The following is a 16,160-nucleotide window of genomic DNA, read 5'->3' on the forward strand; positions in this document are numbered from 1 at the left end:
AAAATACAGGCTGGGAAAGTCAGGGTCAGGGCCGCGTCGGCTGTCAAGCTACTCGCTCGCTCGCTCCACTCTCTCTCCCTCTCCCTGTAGATCTGTCAGAGCGGCTTTTTGAAGGTAGTCACCCGCTCCATGGTCCAATCAGCCGCTCACTACTCTTCATTAGGGGAGGGACCTGGAAAGAGTCTTAAGCACAGTACAGAAACACAGAAAGAAAACAGCCCACACAGGGTCCTCATGGCCACAGCCGTAACATTATGTCAACACTCTCTCTCTCTCTTTTTTTCTTTCTTTCTTTTTTTTTTTTTTTTTTTTTTTGCTTTTTCGGTCATGTGATGTTTACCTATCAAAGGCTTGTTACAAACACATGAAACAACATGAAACACATGGTGCAGACTTCTGGGGCCCGTTCTTCGTACGTCGCTTACTACATCCAAGATCAAATCATCGCGCTAACCGTGAGCTCGCTAATCCGGTTCCCCGAACACACCTGCTGTTGACGATTACTACAGCTGGACGCAGGAATGTGACATCACTGGGTGTCGTAAAAGGGGCTACGCATCGATAGTAGAAACATTGATCGGCAACCCGCTGATTGGTCGGCGAAAATGTCGAAGGGGCGTGCTCGGTATTTTCCGGCAGCAGAGCAAGAACTCATGAGTGAGGGATTACAGGAGTTTCAGAGTTTAATTAAAACGCAAGAGAACACTGCAAAGGCTGCAAAAGCAAGGAGAGAGGGCTGGCAGAAAGTTGCTGACAAATCAAACTCGTAGGTAATTTAATAATAATAATAATAATGGATTGGGTTTATATAGCGCTTTCCAAGGCACCCAAAGCGCTTTACGATACCACTATTCATTCACTCCCACATTCACACACTGGTGGAGGCAGCTACGGTTGTAGCCAGGCTGCCATATCGCGCCATCGGCCCCTCTGGCCAACACCAGTAGGCGGTAGGGTAGATCTATCATATGACACTATATTGTCCAATATCATATGGCATTATATTATATTATAATATGTTATATTATATCCCCTTTCACATTAGAGCCACAACAGGACCCACAAGAACATGGGAACAAGTAAAAGTGGAATACAGGAGTATTCTACAGAATGGTAATATTTATCTCTTAGATTGCTTTGCGTCTCTTGGCAAGGTAATACTGGCCTGTAATACTCTGTTAGTTTGTTCATAACAGCAACCAAGAAAAGGGCAGAGGAAAAAAAGACAGGTGGTGGTCCTGCACCCCCTCGTCAACAAGTTGGTTAAGTAAATAATACCCTCACGGGAATATCGATATCTCTCTATGAGCACACTGTCGCGCTGAGCTAAAGGATCCTGTCTATCCCGCAATATACGCTGAATTCTGAGGACTCTCCTTATCAATCTTGCACCTTCCGCAATGGGTTGGTCGCGTATACGGACAGGACATGGCTGCGACAGAATTCCCAAATCCACCTTCGCTTTTATAGCCGTGGTCTCTCATCTTGATTACACGAAGTAATTTACAATTACTACTCTGAAATATGAATTACATCTGTAATAATCACATACATGTAATAGAATGTTAATAGTACATTTCCCTTTTTTAGGAAATGACCTGTATGTATCTGTGTGACATCAATAAAAGGATCAAGTGCTGCATTATCTTTAGTTACATTGATAATATTTATTTATGGTGAAACAGTGGAAAAATATCGCTGTTGCTTTCGTATAAATGAAGCGGACATACCTGCGTGGCCGCGATCTAATCCTGTTTACATAAAGTAAGCCTGCTCCCGAGCAGGTTTACGCTTACGGCTCTGTTGCTATGACAGCAAGTCCCGGATGAGCTTCGGGGAACCGACTGATCCAAGATCACGCGAAATCGTCAACAATCTAATCCGGCTAACCTACTTAGCGAGGTACGAAGAACGGGCCCCTGGATGTTAGAAGAAAACTAATACTGCTCATGAATGAGACTAAAGGCAGGAAGGTGTTCTTTAAAACTAAACATGTTAATAGGACCTCCCTATTTATATCATAGCTTATGATATAGCACGTGTATTTCAGTAATAGCCTGCTGATTTCAGTGTAGTGGTGAACAGTCGCACAGCTCACGTAGGCGTTATCTGTGATACTCCTTAACTATAATTTATCCAAGTTAACTTCAGTTAACCATTCAGACAGTTCTTTTGCAGTGAAAAACATAAACACCCATATGCTGCCGGGAGGTTTCCTCAGTGCCAGCTGTTTACATTATAGCTGCTTATGCAGTAACCATGGTAACCACGGACTCTGAGCGGCTGGATCGACGGAGGTCAGACAACAATTTTACATGTATGATCTTAAAACAGGACACAGCCACTATACGTGCTGGCCTCATATCAAATGTGAAGGCAGACTGAGTCTATGTTTGACGTTTTTTATATCTAATCTTCCTTTTCAAACATTTAAACAGCAGCGAGTCTGCAGCTGAGGGAATACAAACTCAAATTGTCGGAACAGGTTTGCTCGTTTCTTGGATTCATTTGGTGATTTATTAAATGTATAACTGTTATTCTAATCTGCTGCTGAGTCTCTTACACTTTTCTTTATGCTGTATATTTTCACGTCTCTGGAATAGTTGGAAGTTAGATAGTCAGCTGGGAAACTTTGTGTTAACTCATGGAGCTGAGGATATCGTGGATATGCTGACCTCGCTGCGTGGTGTACAGAGCGAGGTCAGCATGATTAATATTCACAATAAAAATATTAGCCGAACATCATGAAGTCTGTATGTGTTTCATAGTGTCGAACAACCTTTGTACAGTTAAAGCCAGCAGTTACTACATGACGGAAACAGCAACGTTATCTCTTTTATGCGTTTATACACAGGTCACGCTGATTACTGAACAAAAACCCAAAGATCAGATGTTAAACAGATTTATTTGCTCTCTCTCCTCCTTAAACATGTTTTTAATGTTAGTTATAATTCAGAATTGGCGACTGAAACACGTAGGACACATAAGAACATCAGGAAATAAAACACCGATAAATATAACCTCAGTGAAAGAAGTCAGCGGGGGTTACTACAGCTGTGTACCGGGGCCTGCGCTTTGTCGGTGGGATTGCTTGCGAGGCGAGCGGGTCTATCCCACGCTTTGCCGTGAGACTGGGCAGACATCTCCGAAATCATCGAAGCACTTTTGCAAAGAGGCTGTATCTTGACAAACCGACCAGACACATGAAGATTAAACCACTACATTCTCGGCTAAAAAAATATTAAAACGGTATTTGGTGACACACAAACAGGGTTTTTCAAAGTTCAGTTCTGTTAGCTTCCACATGCAGGTTGTTGTGTGCTAGAAACAATGGCCACCAGGCCAAAGCAATGGTTTTGACTCGATCAGCGTTAACCCCGCCCCCTGAGTTTGATGGGTGAGGCTGACAGATAAAATTATTTCATGATGAGAGCCAGGCGTCAGGACTGCCAAAATGAAATAAATAAATATATCATTAAATAATTAATTTAATGTGTCAATAATTAATTAAATGTGTCAATAATTAATTAAAATGTGAAATACATAAATAATTAATTAAATGTGTCAATAATTAATTAATTAAATGTGTCAATAATTAATTAAAATGTGAAATACATAAATAATTAATTAAATGTGTCAATAATTAATTAATTACATGTGTCATAACTATTTATTTAATTAATTAATTCCAATTTTAATTAATTATTGCCTCATTTAATTAATTATTTAATGGTGTATTTAATTAATTCATTATGGCAGTCCTGGCGTTCCATACCTTTGAGGCAGAAATGTTGTGTTTACAGGTGTTCCACAGACTTTTTTTGCACTTTTCTAATTGCACTAAATGTGCACTGTTACAAGAATGTTTTTCTTTCTATTGTTTTCTATTAATTTATATAATTTTAGGTTAAGCAGGACAGAGTTCCTTGTGTTAATTTTGTCATTTTGCACAAAAAGTGAAGCGTACCAGTCTTTCGTTTAGGAAAGAGACCTATTTTATTGTGTTAATGTTGTCATTTTGCGTTAAAAATAAATGGATAAATGATCATTTGTTTCCCATGTGTTCATATCACAAAGAATATGCATCTACTTAAATCAACTTCAAGTCAAATGGTTAAAAAAAAAAAAATTCACACTCAAAAAAAAGAGCTAAAAAAATTCACCACACAGGGAAGGGTGAAGACAATTGGGTCGCCCGGCCCTGGCCACTAGGTGTCCCTTATTTTTTTTTTCAGGGAGTTGGCAACCCTACTGAAAGGTAACAACCTAAAGCTGGCTGAAGATCTGTCCCCTGACGACCGCGCCCGAAGAAACAGACTCTGGCCGTCTGTGGAAGCTGCGCGCAACGAAAACAAGCTGGCGTTCTTCGTAGGAGGTCGTGCGTTCGTGGAGGGAAAAGAGATTTTTCCAGCCCTATAATTTGATCCAAGGTATTTTGAGGTGAAAACCGAAGTATCTTAAGATTAACTTGGTTTCACTGCCGTTCTTTTTTTGTTTGTTTGTTTTTGTTGTTGGACTCATAAAACGATCAGAGTTAAACTGATGCAGTTTATTTGTTATAAGTTTATTGGTCTTCAGTTTGGCTGCAATATTTTTTACTGAAAATGTTATGAGCAAGCTGGATAAGCTTCTTTTTATTTTTTACTTTTATTCTTTTTTGAATAATTAGTTATTTAAATGGAGCAAGAAAATTTCTATTAAGCTCCCTTTCAATGCTCATATGTGAAGCGTTTATTTATTTTATTTATTTATTTTTACCACATTGGTTTTATTGTTTTAGGCTATTGTATTCCTATTATTCAATCAATCAATCTTTATTTATAAAGCACTTTTCATACAGAAAAAATGTAGCACAAAGTGCTTTACATAGTTAAAAGCAGCCCACCCCACCCTCCAACTCACTCCCCACACTCTCAATACACATATATCCCCCCACCCCCACCCACATACACATACACACACGCGCACACTTAAAGAGTAAAAATTGGGCTGGGCTCGCATGAGCCAAGTGAGGAAACATTATAACAGAGAGCCGTCTGCACCGGGAGCCGGTCACAGACCGCAGCCTCCGGGCTGGGCACACAGCCGGAGGGAGGCAAAGGAGCCCCCCAACCAGGCTGAGAGGACCCCAGAGACCCAGCAGTCACGGTCAATAACAGCCCCGGTGCAGAGAGCCCCCTCCGAGGAAACACTGGAGATATGCCACAATAGGCTATATACAGGGTAAAATGATAAAATAAATAAGAACGGGTTACAATATAAATATAAATAGAGTAAGAAGATTAAAAAATGGATAAGAATAAAATCAATAAATATTAGGTAAAACCTGAATTAATAATAAAATAACAGGATAGAATAAATAAGCATAAAATAAATAAACGTTAGGTGAAAGCTAAATTAAAAAGGTGGGTCTTGAGCCTGTTCTTAAAAACATGTACGTTCTCTGCGGCCCTGAGCTCCTCCGGCAGGCTGTTCCACAGACGAGGACCATACCACTGAAAAGCTGCCTCTCCGTGAGTATGTGTCCTGACTTTAGGGACAATCAAAAGGCCAGTGCCAGAGGACCTCAGGGTCCGCGAGGGTTCGTATGGTAAAAGCAGATCTGAGAGATAAGAAGGCCCAAGACCATTAAGACATTTAAAAACCAATAAAAGAACTTTAAAATCGATCCTGAAACACACGGGGAGCCAGTGCAGCGATTCTAAAACCGGTGTAATGTGAGCCCGCCCTCTGGTCTTCGTCAGCACACGAGCTGCCGAGTATTATTCAAGTTCACAATTTCCTTACTCAGTATGGAACGCCAGCACTGCCATAATGAATTAATTAAATACACCATTAAATAATTAATTAAATGTGGCAATAATTAATTAATTAAATGTGGCAATAATTAATTAAAATGTGAAATACATAAATAATTAATTAAATATGTCAATAATTAATTAAAATTTGAAATACATAAATAATTAATTAAATGTGTCAATAATTAATTAATTACATGTGTCATAACGATTTATTTAATTAATTAATTCCAATTTTAATTAATTATTGCCACATTTAATTAATTATTTAATGGTGTATTTAATTAATTCATTATGGCAGTCCTGGCGTTCCATAACTCAGGGGTTGCAGTTCTCATCTTATATAGGACTCTCTTAAGTGACCAGGTTCAACTGTTCTTCATTTACTTGGTTTAAGCTTTTTCTTATTTGTCACTTTTAATTTTTGTTACTATCATTATTTCTCTGTCTGTTATTTCTTTAAATGCAAGAGGTTTAAGAAACAATGTTAAACGTAAGGCTATTTTTTTGTTTTGCAAGCAGTTCAATTCAGATTTCTGTTTTATACAAGAGTCTCACTCAACAGAACAAGAAAAAACATTTTGGAGATCGCAATGGGGAGATGATCTGTGGATGTCCCATGGTACAGAGCATGCTGCTGGTGTCTGCATACTTAAAGGAAGATTTAATGGTCAAATCTTGAATTCTGACATAGATAAAGATGGTCATTACATTTTTCTAATAGTTGAGGCTGCACACTCTATCTATATTTTAGTCAGTGTGTATGGTTTTAACTGTCAGAGGGAGAATAAGCTATATTTTGATAGGTTGGAGGAGCGCCTACTGCGCTGGTTATCTAAATATCCCAATTCTTTTATTGTTTTTGGTGGAGACTTTAATACAGTGTTTAACAGCTATTTGGACAGATGGCCTTCTAGAAGTTCAGACTCTAACTCATTCATAAGACTGTTTGCACAAAGATTCAACTTAGTCGATTCTTGGAGGGATTCTCATTCGTCTCAGATAGCTTATACATGGTGTAATAAGACTCAAACCAGACACTCACGTATCGATTTTTGGCTTATCTCAAAAGATTTAGAAAAAGTTAAAACGGATATTTATCCTACACCACTCTCAGACCACAAAATGGTTAGCTTATCGATCCCGTTGTCATCCTCCCTAATCACTAAAACCTCTTACTGGAAGTTAAATAGTACCATTCTTGAGCATAAAGAAGTGATTTGTGAAGTTCAGAGATTCATTAAACTTTATTGGAGTAAAGCTCTCACAAATAATACATTTTGTAGTAACTGGGAACTTTTGAAATATGAAATTGGAAAATTCTTTAGAAAATATAGCAGTGATTTAGCAAAAAAAAGAAGATCTGATGAGACGCAAGTGATACAAAAGATCACATGCCTTACTTCCAAACCAATAGACACCCTCAGTGAATCTGATAAGATAGAACTGGTTGACCTGCAGCACAGGTTAGATGAGCATAGCAAATAGCACATAGCAAAATATTGTTCAAACTTTTATTGCAAACTTTATTCTTCTAGTTATTGCCCTGAAGCTTGTCTGACTTTTTTTAAAATTCTTTAGACAAAATTACTCAGCTGAATGAGGAGGATAGTCAGCTTTGCGACAGATCAATTTCTTTGATTGAGGTTGCAGATGCTATAAAACATCTAAAGATTAACAAATCACCTGGAACTGACGGCCTTACTGCCGAGTTTTACAAACAGTTCGCTGACAGTTTAGCCCCGTTTCTTTTAGAAGTTTTTAAGGAAAGTATGGATAGAGGTGCACTCCCTCCCACTTTATGTCAAGGTTTGATCACCCTCATTCCAAAACCAGGAAAGGATCCTTTGCTCTTAGACAATTGGCGACCAATCTCTTTACTGAATAATGATTATAAGATATTGGCACAAATTCTGGCTAATAGAATGAAACCTGTATTAGATCAAGTTATTGATGAGAGTCAGTCTGGTTTCATGCAGAATCGTCATATCTCAAACAACATAAGATTAATTTTAGACATAATAGATTACCCAGAACTTGTACAGGATGATAGTCTTATTCTTTTTTTAGATTTCTACAAGGCGTTCGACTCCTTAGAGCATGAGTTTATTTTTACTGCTTTAAATAAATTTGGGTTTGGTCAGTCCTTCTGTAATGCCGTTCGGACACTGTATTCCAATAGTAACAGCTCCATAAAGCTTGCCACTGGTATTTCCCCAAGATTCTCTCTAAAGCGTGGAGTGAGGCAGGGTTGCCCCCTATCCGTATATTTATTCCTTCTTTCTGTGCAACTCCTTAATTCACACATTAAACTCAGTTCTTTAAAAGGCCTGGTCATTGCTAACAGAGAAATACTCATAAGTCAGCTGGCAGACGATACAGCTCTCTTCCTCAGAGACGCCTCGCAAGTTTCAGTGGCCATTAACAATATACAGCCATTCTCTAAAGCCTCCGGACTTTCACTCAACCTGCATAAATGTGAACTTTTACCAGTTAAAAGTTGTTTAGCAACTTCAATTCATGGAATACCTGTAAGAAACTCTGTAAGATACCTTGGAATTCAAATAATAAAAAATGAGCAATCCAGATGCTCCACAAACTTCATTCCTATTATAGATAAATCCCAAAAAATCTTTAATCATTGGCTACAGCGAGACCTGTCATTGAAGGGTAGAGTTCTGCTATCGAAGGCTGAAGGTATCTCCCGTCTAACCTATGCTGCCCAGTCACTACATGTTGATAATACAACCTGTAAGTCAATTAACAAATTATTATACAATTTTTTATGGAAAAATAAAACTCACTACTTGCGTAAATCAGTAGCTTTAAATTCATATGATAAAGGAGGTAAAAATTTTATTGATTTCGGTGCTCTTAACAACACCTTTAAAATAAACTGGATTAAAAAGTATTTAAGAAATCCCACTTCTATCTGGAACTTTATCTCACATCATGTGTTCTCTAATTTAGACGGCCTTAACTTCCTACTGCTCTGCAATTACAGTATTCCAAAAATACCACTGAAACTTTCTCACTTTCATCAACAAATTCTTTTGGCATGGGCGCTGATTTACAAACACAATTTCTCTCCACAAAACTGTTTTATTTGGAATAACTGCAATATTATTTATAAAAATAAAACTCTTTTTTTAAAATAACTGGTTTAATAATGGAATAATCTTGGTTAGTCAGTTATATAGAGAAGATGGACTCTTATATAATTACTCTGAGTTCCTCAGGAGATGTACCGATAACGCCTAAAGAATTCTCAATAGTGTTCGATGCCATCCCATCTGGTCTGTCCATGTTACACAGATGCTCCCACAGTGCTCCACTACAGGTCACTCCCCCGGATGTGTTACATTCTTCTCTTGGCAATGTTTGCTTTTCCTCTCATAAGTCTATAAATACCAAAATAAGATCTCTCTTTCAGGATGCAATGGTCTCTGTTCCATCAGCCATATTTTATTGGGCCAATTTTGTAACAGATATTGAATGGAAAAAAGTTTGGACTTGACCACAAAGGTTTTTCTTAACAAACAAAATTAAAGAGATTTCCTTTAAGTCGATTCATAAGTTTTACCCTACCAAACAATATTTGTCCAAATTTATGGCTGAAATAAATGTACATTGTACCTTCTGTCAAGAGCAACCTGAAACAGTTTCTCATCTGTTTTGGTCATGTAAATTTACGTGTAAATTCTGGAAGGATTTCCACAAGTTTATTACTGACTTTGTTCTCCCTAATCTTCAACTATACTATAAGGATGTTATCTTTGGCTATTATAATTTTAAAGACAAGGACAATGATGCTTTCTTCTTTATAAATTTGGTTTTATTTTTGGCAAAATTTCATATACACAAAAGCAAAGTCCTCGGCAGAAAGCCTGAACTTCTTGTATTAAAAATGGAACTTGCACAATATATAAGGACAATCTCCTCATCAAAAAACACTAAGGCTCTCAAGACTGTTAACATCTATAACCGATTGAAACTGCTAACTTGATTTTGGCTCTTGCAAACTTTTGTTTATTTATGTTCCCCTTAATTTATTTTATTTTTTGTACTCACTTTTGTCTCACTGTCCTTGTCACTCTTTCTGTTCCTCATTGTACTACCACAATGTCATCTTTTATGTGATCCCTGTTTTACTTGACTGTATGTTTAAAATGTGATAAATAAAGTTTAAAAAAAATAAAATAACAAATCGTGAGTCTTCGACTAATCGTGGCAGCTCTAATTACAGATATCATCTTTCACTTGTGTATTTTAATGTGTTTCAGAACAATATTTCTGTTGTGCAGACTTACGGTTGGTAAACAGCAAATATCCAAGTCATTCAAAATAACATCTGTCATGTAGCTCCTGACTCCCTAAGAGTCAAAAGCTTTACAGTATTTTTTGAAGACATACAAACGTTTATTTTCAAACTAATAACTGAGTTACAGGGTCAAAAATAAAAAATTAACAGTCAGTACTTTTGTTGTTCTTTTTGACAAATTCCTGTTAAATGTATTGGACCCTCTGTTTTTAGGTTTTATTTTTTTCATCTTGACTTCATTGGAAATGCTAGCAAGAAGTCAGTTCAACAGATGTAACTTATAGTGAGATTGGAGGCGGTGCAGTATTAATATCAGAATCCCTTAGTTTTGATTATTAATCCTCTGGCTGACCCCATATTGCATTTTTTCATCTTAAAATGATGCACAGTCTTTATGTGAAATGTACTGTCTTCTTGATATTTATCAACCCATCAGTTTGTAGTTCTGTGTGTTAATAAAGTTCCAACTTTTGTATTGTAACATTTTTGTCTTTTTCTTTCTTTAGTTTTTCAGACAACTCAAACTTTTAAACACTTGTAATGAGCCGTGTGTGTGTGTGTGTGTGTGTGTGTGTAAGTAAGAAGTACCACTTTTAACAACTTCATTAATATTGTTTTGTATCATAGTAATAAAGGTTAGTTTTAACGTCTGTATCTCCTCCTTATTTAATCTGAGATGTTCTTTTCTAAAAACCTCAGGATTGTGCAAGTACTTGTTGAGTTTAGAAGGTAAGTGAAACACTAAACAGAAAAGAAAAGAGACAGAGATGTGTGTTTTCTGTTAATACCATAATTGCAGTCATCTTAAACAAACACATGACATTTCTTTGGCACGATTGCTTTTTCACTGATTTGAAACTTTAATGTGTGGTACAACAATTCTTCTAGTTAAATAGAAAAAAAATGGGCTGTCTGTGTAAAAAGCATAAATGGCTGTTTGTCTTGGTGTATTGGTCTTTTGCCAGCATGGCAAACTAGATCAATCTGCTGGGACATCTGATTTGAGGACAATCACTTGCTTTTCCAAAGGACACTGACAACCAGACATTAGATGCCACAGCCCTGGCCCACGGTATCCCCCCCCTCTCTCCCCCCCTCTCCCCCCCATGCATGCGGTGGGCCTTCTGTAGTAAGAGAGCAGCTTAATGAAGGTGACAAGGTGAAAACAGGAGGACTGATGTGCCGGTGCTGTGAGGGCATGTATAACACCACCTACCCAAGTGTTGAATATAAGGAGGCTTTGAAGAATCTACAATAATTGTGTGTTGTTTGTACATGTGTGATGTTTTCAGGGTTTTTTAAATAAAAATCAGCTTTCTTTTTAATTGCTATTAACTGACAGTCAGATAACCAGCTTTTAAAAACATATTCATAAACACTTTGCAGTCAACAAAATTTGCACAGAGGTTATAGATGAAATAAAAGTATCACGTGTGTTCTAGGTGTGTTTATAACTCTGTTATTGTACATATTCTGTGTTATACATCATAATCATTCCAGTCATTTTTTAACTGTTTTAATCTTTATAAAACTGTTATTTATTTATTTATTTTTGTGATTTCTGCTGCCCTATTGGTCTGGTCTCTCTTGAAAATCTGAGAATGTGATATTCATAATAAAAGGATTTAAGTTTACTGCCAAAAAATGATTGCACTTCATAACAGAAATGTGCTAACTGGCTTGAAATAGATTGAAACTGTTATGAGATTGCTTCAGGGAGCAGACATGACACCGTCTTTTAGGTTTCGCCATCACTTTGTATTATGCGCACAACACCACCCTCCTCTGGCTTCCACATGAACTGCACCTTAAACATCAACTGTTTACAAATGTCATGACACAAACAAACGTTTCAATACCGTAAATCACTTTTTGGACTGCGATCACTTTTTGGCACAACATCGGCTCTGATAACATTTAAAGCGCACTGAAAAACCATTCTTTAATGCTAAAAACCCATTATCAATTGTAATTATTTATTTATTAATTTAAATTTCAGATATCGATCTTCATTTTTGTAAACTGGTGAATTAATGATTTTTTAAAGAATTAAAACGACAAAGTTTGGCAATATATTTTTTTTAAAAAGGATGAATAAAGCAGTAAAATAAAATGAGAAATATATATATATTTTAAAAACTATGATAATTAGACGAACTTTATTTTAAATAAATAAAATTGATTTTCGGTGACCCTGGGTGTCATGGTGATGATGACGTGTTTGAGTGCAGGTATAAAAGCAGGAGGAAAAAGTGGAATTCGGGTTTCACGTTTGAGCGCAAACAGGAGCTTTTTCCCACTAGTGCTGTGAAAACTCGGATTTTTCAAGCTACAGCTAACGTTTGAAAATCTTCAAGAAGGATTTGCAAAATGACTTCTTCAAACTTGAGTCGCGAGACGCACCTGCTCTCCCTTTTCATTGAGGAGGTGTTAGATCAACGCTATGGTGAGTACAGCAGGCTAATATGTCAGAGTGCTAGCAAACAAATACAACTTAGATTTTTGTCTTTTATTGTTTGGAAGTAGGACTTCATGAGTGTTAACATTTAGGATGAGATGTTTCATACTTGAGTAACATCAATTTTAACATGTGCCAGTACGCTATAAAGATGGCGCCATGTTTTTTTTTAATTGCTAACGACTTAAGGCGTTGGAGGACGCTGACGTCAGCGCGCGGCCGTTTTTGCATGTAGAGGGTTTGAGTTGACATGTTTGGGCCGCTGGCGCTGAGTTATACGTGAAAGTTTCATAGATTGTGAATGTGTAAAGCTGGAGAAGCTGGAGTTTTAAAAGTTCACAGAGTCGCAGGATGAGTTTGAGATTGAAACAGTGTGTGCCTGCAATAAGGAGGTGGGAGGTTTCTCACCTAAATGTAGCTGCTTTATCCTCAAAATATCGATGCTCAACTAATATGAAGATATTACTCCTTAATGTGAATGCGTATTAAAACCTCAGTGAAAATCCACGCAGCCTTACACACATGAAAACTTTTACCAGGTGAAAAATGTGAAGGCTTTCATAAACAATGAGTTCTGCTGGGAGCTTCTTACTGTTTGTGTGTGGAAGAGCTTATGATGATGTAAAGCCATGTCTGGACAATTTAAATTCAGGCTTTAATTTGTGTGATCACATGATTAACGTAGACGCACGCTTTGCTTTCTCGTAGCTGATCTGGTGAGTCCAGTCACTGCACCTCAGATGGTCGTCACTAACTTGAGGAACCGTGAACTGAGCAGGAGGCATCTGAACTCCATGCCTCACCTGGTCCTCACTCTTTACCATAACCTGGTGACTGGGTCCAAGGACTTTCCTTGCATACCTTTTAAAGGATGGTTCCACCGGGACCTGGTGACGACACCATTTGTCAATGTGAGGCAGAGCCAGAGAGAGAACACCACTCCTTCTCCTCCTACGGACTCACCAGCTGGCATGATGCTGCCGCCTGCGGGCTCCAGCTCTCATCCACGCTTCCTGACTCCAGTTCTTCCAGAGAAAGCAGATCTTGCTGTGCTGAAGGCAGATCGGAGGAACTGTGTCCGCACCCTGACTGTCGACGGCCTCCCCGTCACCAGAGTCATCTCCACTGTTTACCAAACAGAGGACACTGAGATGAAGAACCGCTGGAGAGTAACAGACTACAGCGCGGACGGCAGAGTTCTCACTTCGGTGCTCTGCCGTTTTCTAAATATGTCGGCAAAGCGTGCTAAGAGGAAGGCGGAGGAAGAGAGCAGCATCCGGAGCCCGACTCAAGCAAGGAAGCGCTTGAGATTATAATATACAGTGAAGCATGTCGAACGTCAGCAAGCCTGAACAAAGTGGTAAGTAGTAAATAGTGCTTAAGGTTGTTTCTAAAAGAATGTCCTAAAATATTTGAAAATCGTCGAGGTTTTAACTTTTATTCTTTCTTTTCTGCCTCTTGTTTCTAAAAGTCAGGCAAAAGAGTCACGCTGCGAAGAAACACCACACAGAAGATTTTCCCTCAGTAAAATGGTGAATATATTCATCTTGTTATGACGTTTGCTCACAATAACCAGGAGTGTTTCTGAAGTGATTCACTCTCATTTGGTGTTATTTGATCCAAAGACAACTGAGGGTCTTCAGAGCAGCGTGAACGGGCGTCATCTGAGAGCAAGACAGTCCTGGCGCCTTTGTGGTTCCCTCCAGGTACTCCAGCTTCATCCCACAGTCCAGAGAGATGCAGTTAGGTTGAATGTGAGTGTGAATGGTTGTCTGTTTCTCTGTGTTAGACTGACCTGTCCAGGTTATACCCCCGCCTCTGGCCCCATAACAGCTGGGATGGCTCCAATGGTTAAGCAGAAGAAATGGATGGAAGGATGATCCAAAGAGAAACATTGAAGGCCCTCTCACAAAAAAAGATAAGAACTCATTTTACACATTGTTGAAACATCCTGAAAGTTATTTGTTGTGTTTAGAAACTGGTTGAACTGTCATTAGAGTTTGTTTCGACTTGTTGTTCATTTCTTATTCGGTTCAGCTGTGTTTCTATGTGTCCTTAGTTCCCATAATCAGCCTCCTGTGTGTAAATATTGTGTCAGTCTCCCTTTGTCCCTTGTCAGAGTGTTAGTCTCCGTCCCCTCGTGTTTCCTTGCCTCAGTAGTTCTGTTTCCTACAGTTTTCCCCCAGTATAGGTTTTGGTTAGACTTTTTCAGTTCCCTTTGTCAGTCTTTGTATTTGGTATTTCCTCATCAGTCTTATCACTTTCCTCTCCAGAAAGAAAACAATAAAAAGACCTGAAGAGACGTCTATGCAAACGCTCTCATTGTGAAAGATAAGTATACATCCAACTAATCTGTGACTCTGTCACAGCTCTGATCAGCAATTCTTTCAGGTTTGTCTGTTTTGATGATGTTATTAATTGTTATTATCCTTTATCCAGTTAACTTTCAGAGAGGAGCGGAGGGAGGAGCGAAGCCAGCGTGCTCTGTAAACGCTGGCTTCGCTCCTCCTAAACTGTCATTAAAAAAAAGATAAGTATATATTGATTTTATATTATTATGACAGCTCCTCCTCAGTGAACACTTCCTCTAGTTGCTGAAATCATTTACTAATTTTTTTCTTCCCATTTGTCTTTTGTTTTTCAGAGAAAACAGAGGAGCCAAGGTGACATTAAGACCTAAGACAGGACGGATTGAACCCTTTCTCGTAAAAAGATAAGTATTCACTCTGCTTTTAATCAGAATATTGATAAATATCTAAAATTCTGCTCACCTGGTTGATAAAGTTACTAAATTGATTCCCTCTTTTCTGTCATTTGTCCTTTAGAGAGAAGATGAGGAGAGTGAACGTCAGCAAGAATGAACAAAGTGGTAAGTAGTAAATAGTGTTTAAGGTTGTTTCTAAAACATCCCAAACATTAAAAAACTTGTTGAGGTTTTAACTTTTATTCTTTCTTTTCTGCCTCTTGTTTCTAAATGTCAGGAAAAAGAGCCAAGATGAGAAGAAACTCCACACAGAAGATTTTCCCTCAGTAAAATGGTAAATACATTCATCATGTTATGACGTTTGCTCACAATAACCAGGAGTGTTTCTGAAGTGATTCACTCTCATTTGGTGTTATTTGGTGTTTGTCTTTGAAAGGAGAGGAGCAGTAACGACACTGGGAGACAAACAACAGGATGATCCAAAGAGAAACATCAAAGGCCCTCTCACCAGCTTTCATTTATTAAATTTGTCTTTACTGAACGATTTCTGGTGTGTACTTGTGTTGATACTCAGACAACAGCTCGTCTTTCTGTTTGTGCTGGAAGATTCAGGCAAACACATATTACATATATATGATTGTTATATGACACAGTCTCACATTTAGTGCTATATGATAATGATAAGGTCCAGTTTAATGGTATTGCTAGTGTCTAATGAAATGAACACGTGATTTTCAGATCCAGCAAAGTGAATATTTTTCACTGTGGATAAATTACATGGAAACGTTTAATGAGTCATCAGCTATTTCACTACAAAGATGATGTGATTAAAGGTTCTCATACATGCAGGTCAGAAGTTTTGCTCCATCCTGGATGTTA

General features: G+C 38.0%; 1 protein-coding gene across 2 annotated transcripts; it reads left to right on the plus strand.

Annotated features, from left to right (window-relative positions):
• The first annotated feature begins 12,328 nt into the window (after positions 1–12,328).
• Positions 12,329–15,825, plus strand: LOC146692987 (uncharacterized). Of its 2 annotated transcripts, none has more exons than XM_085433285.1 (6): positions 12,329–12,565; positions 13,286–13,937; positions 14,049–14,109; positions 14,203–14,283; positions 14,367–15,615; positions 15,718–15,825. In XM_085433285.1, exons 1-2 carry the CDS (start codon positions 12,490–12,492, stop codon positions 13,891–13,893), a joined length of 684 nt encoding a protein of 227 aa, XP_085289411.1. In that variant the 5' UTR covers positions 12,329–12,489; the 3' UTR covers positions 13,894–13,937; positions 14,049–14,109; positions 14,203–14,283; positions 14,367–15,615; positions 15,718–15,825. The 2 variants fall into 2 exon arrangements, with proteins under 2 accessions (XP_085289411.1, XP_085289412.1); XM_085433286.1 differs by lacking the exon at positions 12,329–12,565 and adding an exon at positions 12,881–12,969.
• Positions 15,826–16,160: the final 335 nt, after the last annotated feature.

This window comes from Copadichromis virginalis, linkage group LG15, assembly GCF_057382275.1.
Source record: "Copadichromis virginalis isolate Kocher_CV1m ecotype Utaka linkage group LG15, C_Virginalis_male_GT1.1, whole genome shotgun sequence".
In the NCBI taxonomy this organism is placed as follows: Eukaryota; Metazoa; Chordata; class Actinopteri; order Cichliformes; family Cichlidae; genus Copadichromis; species Copadichromis virginalis.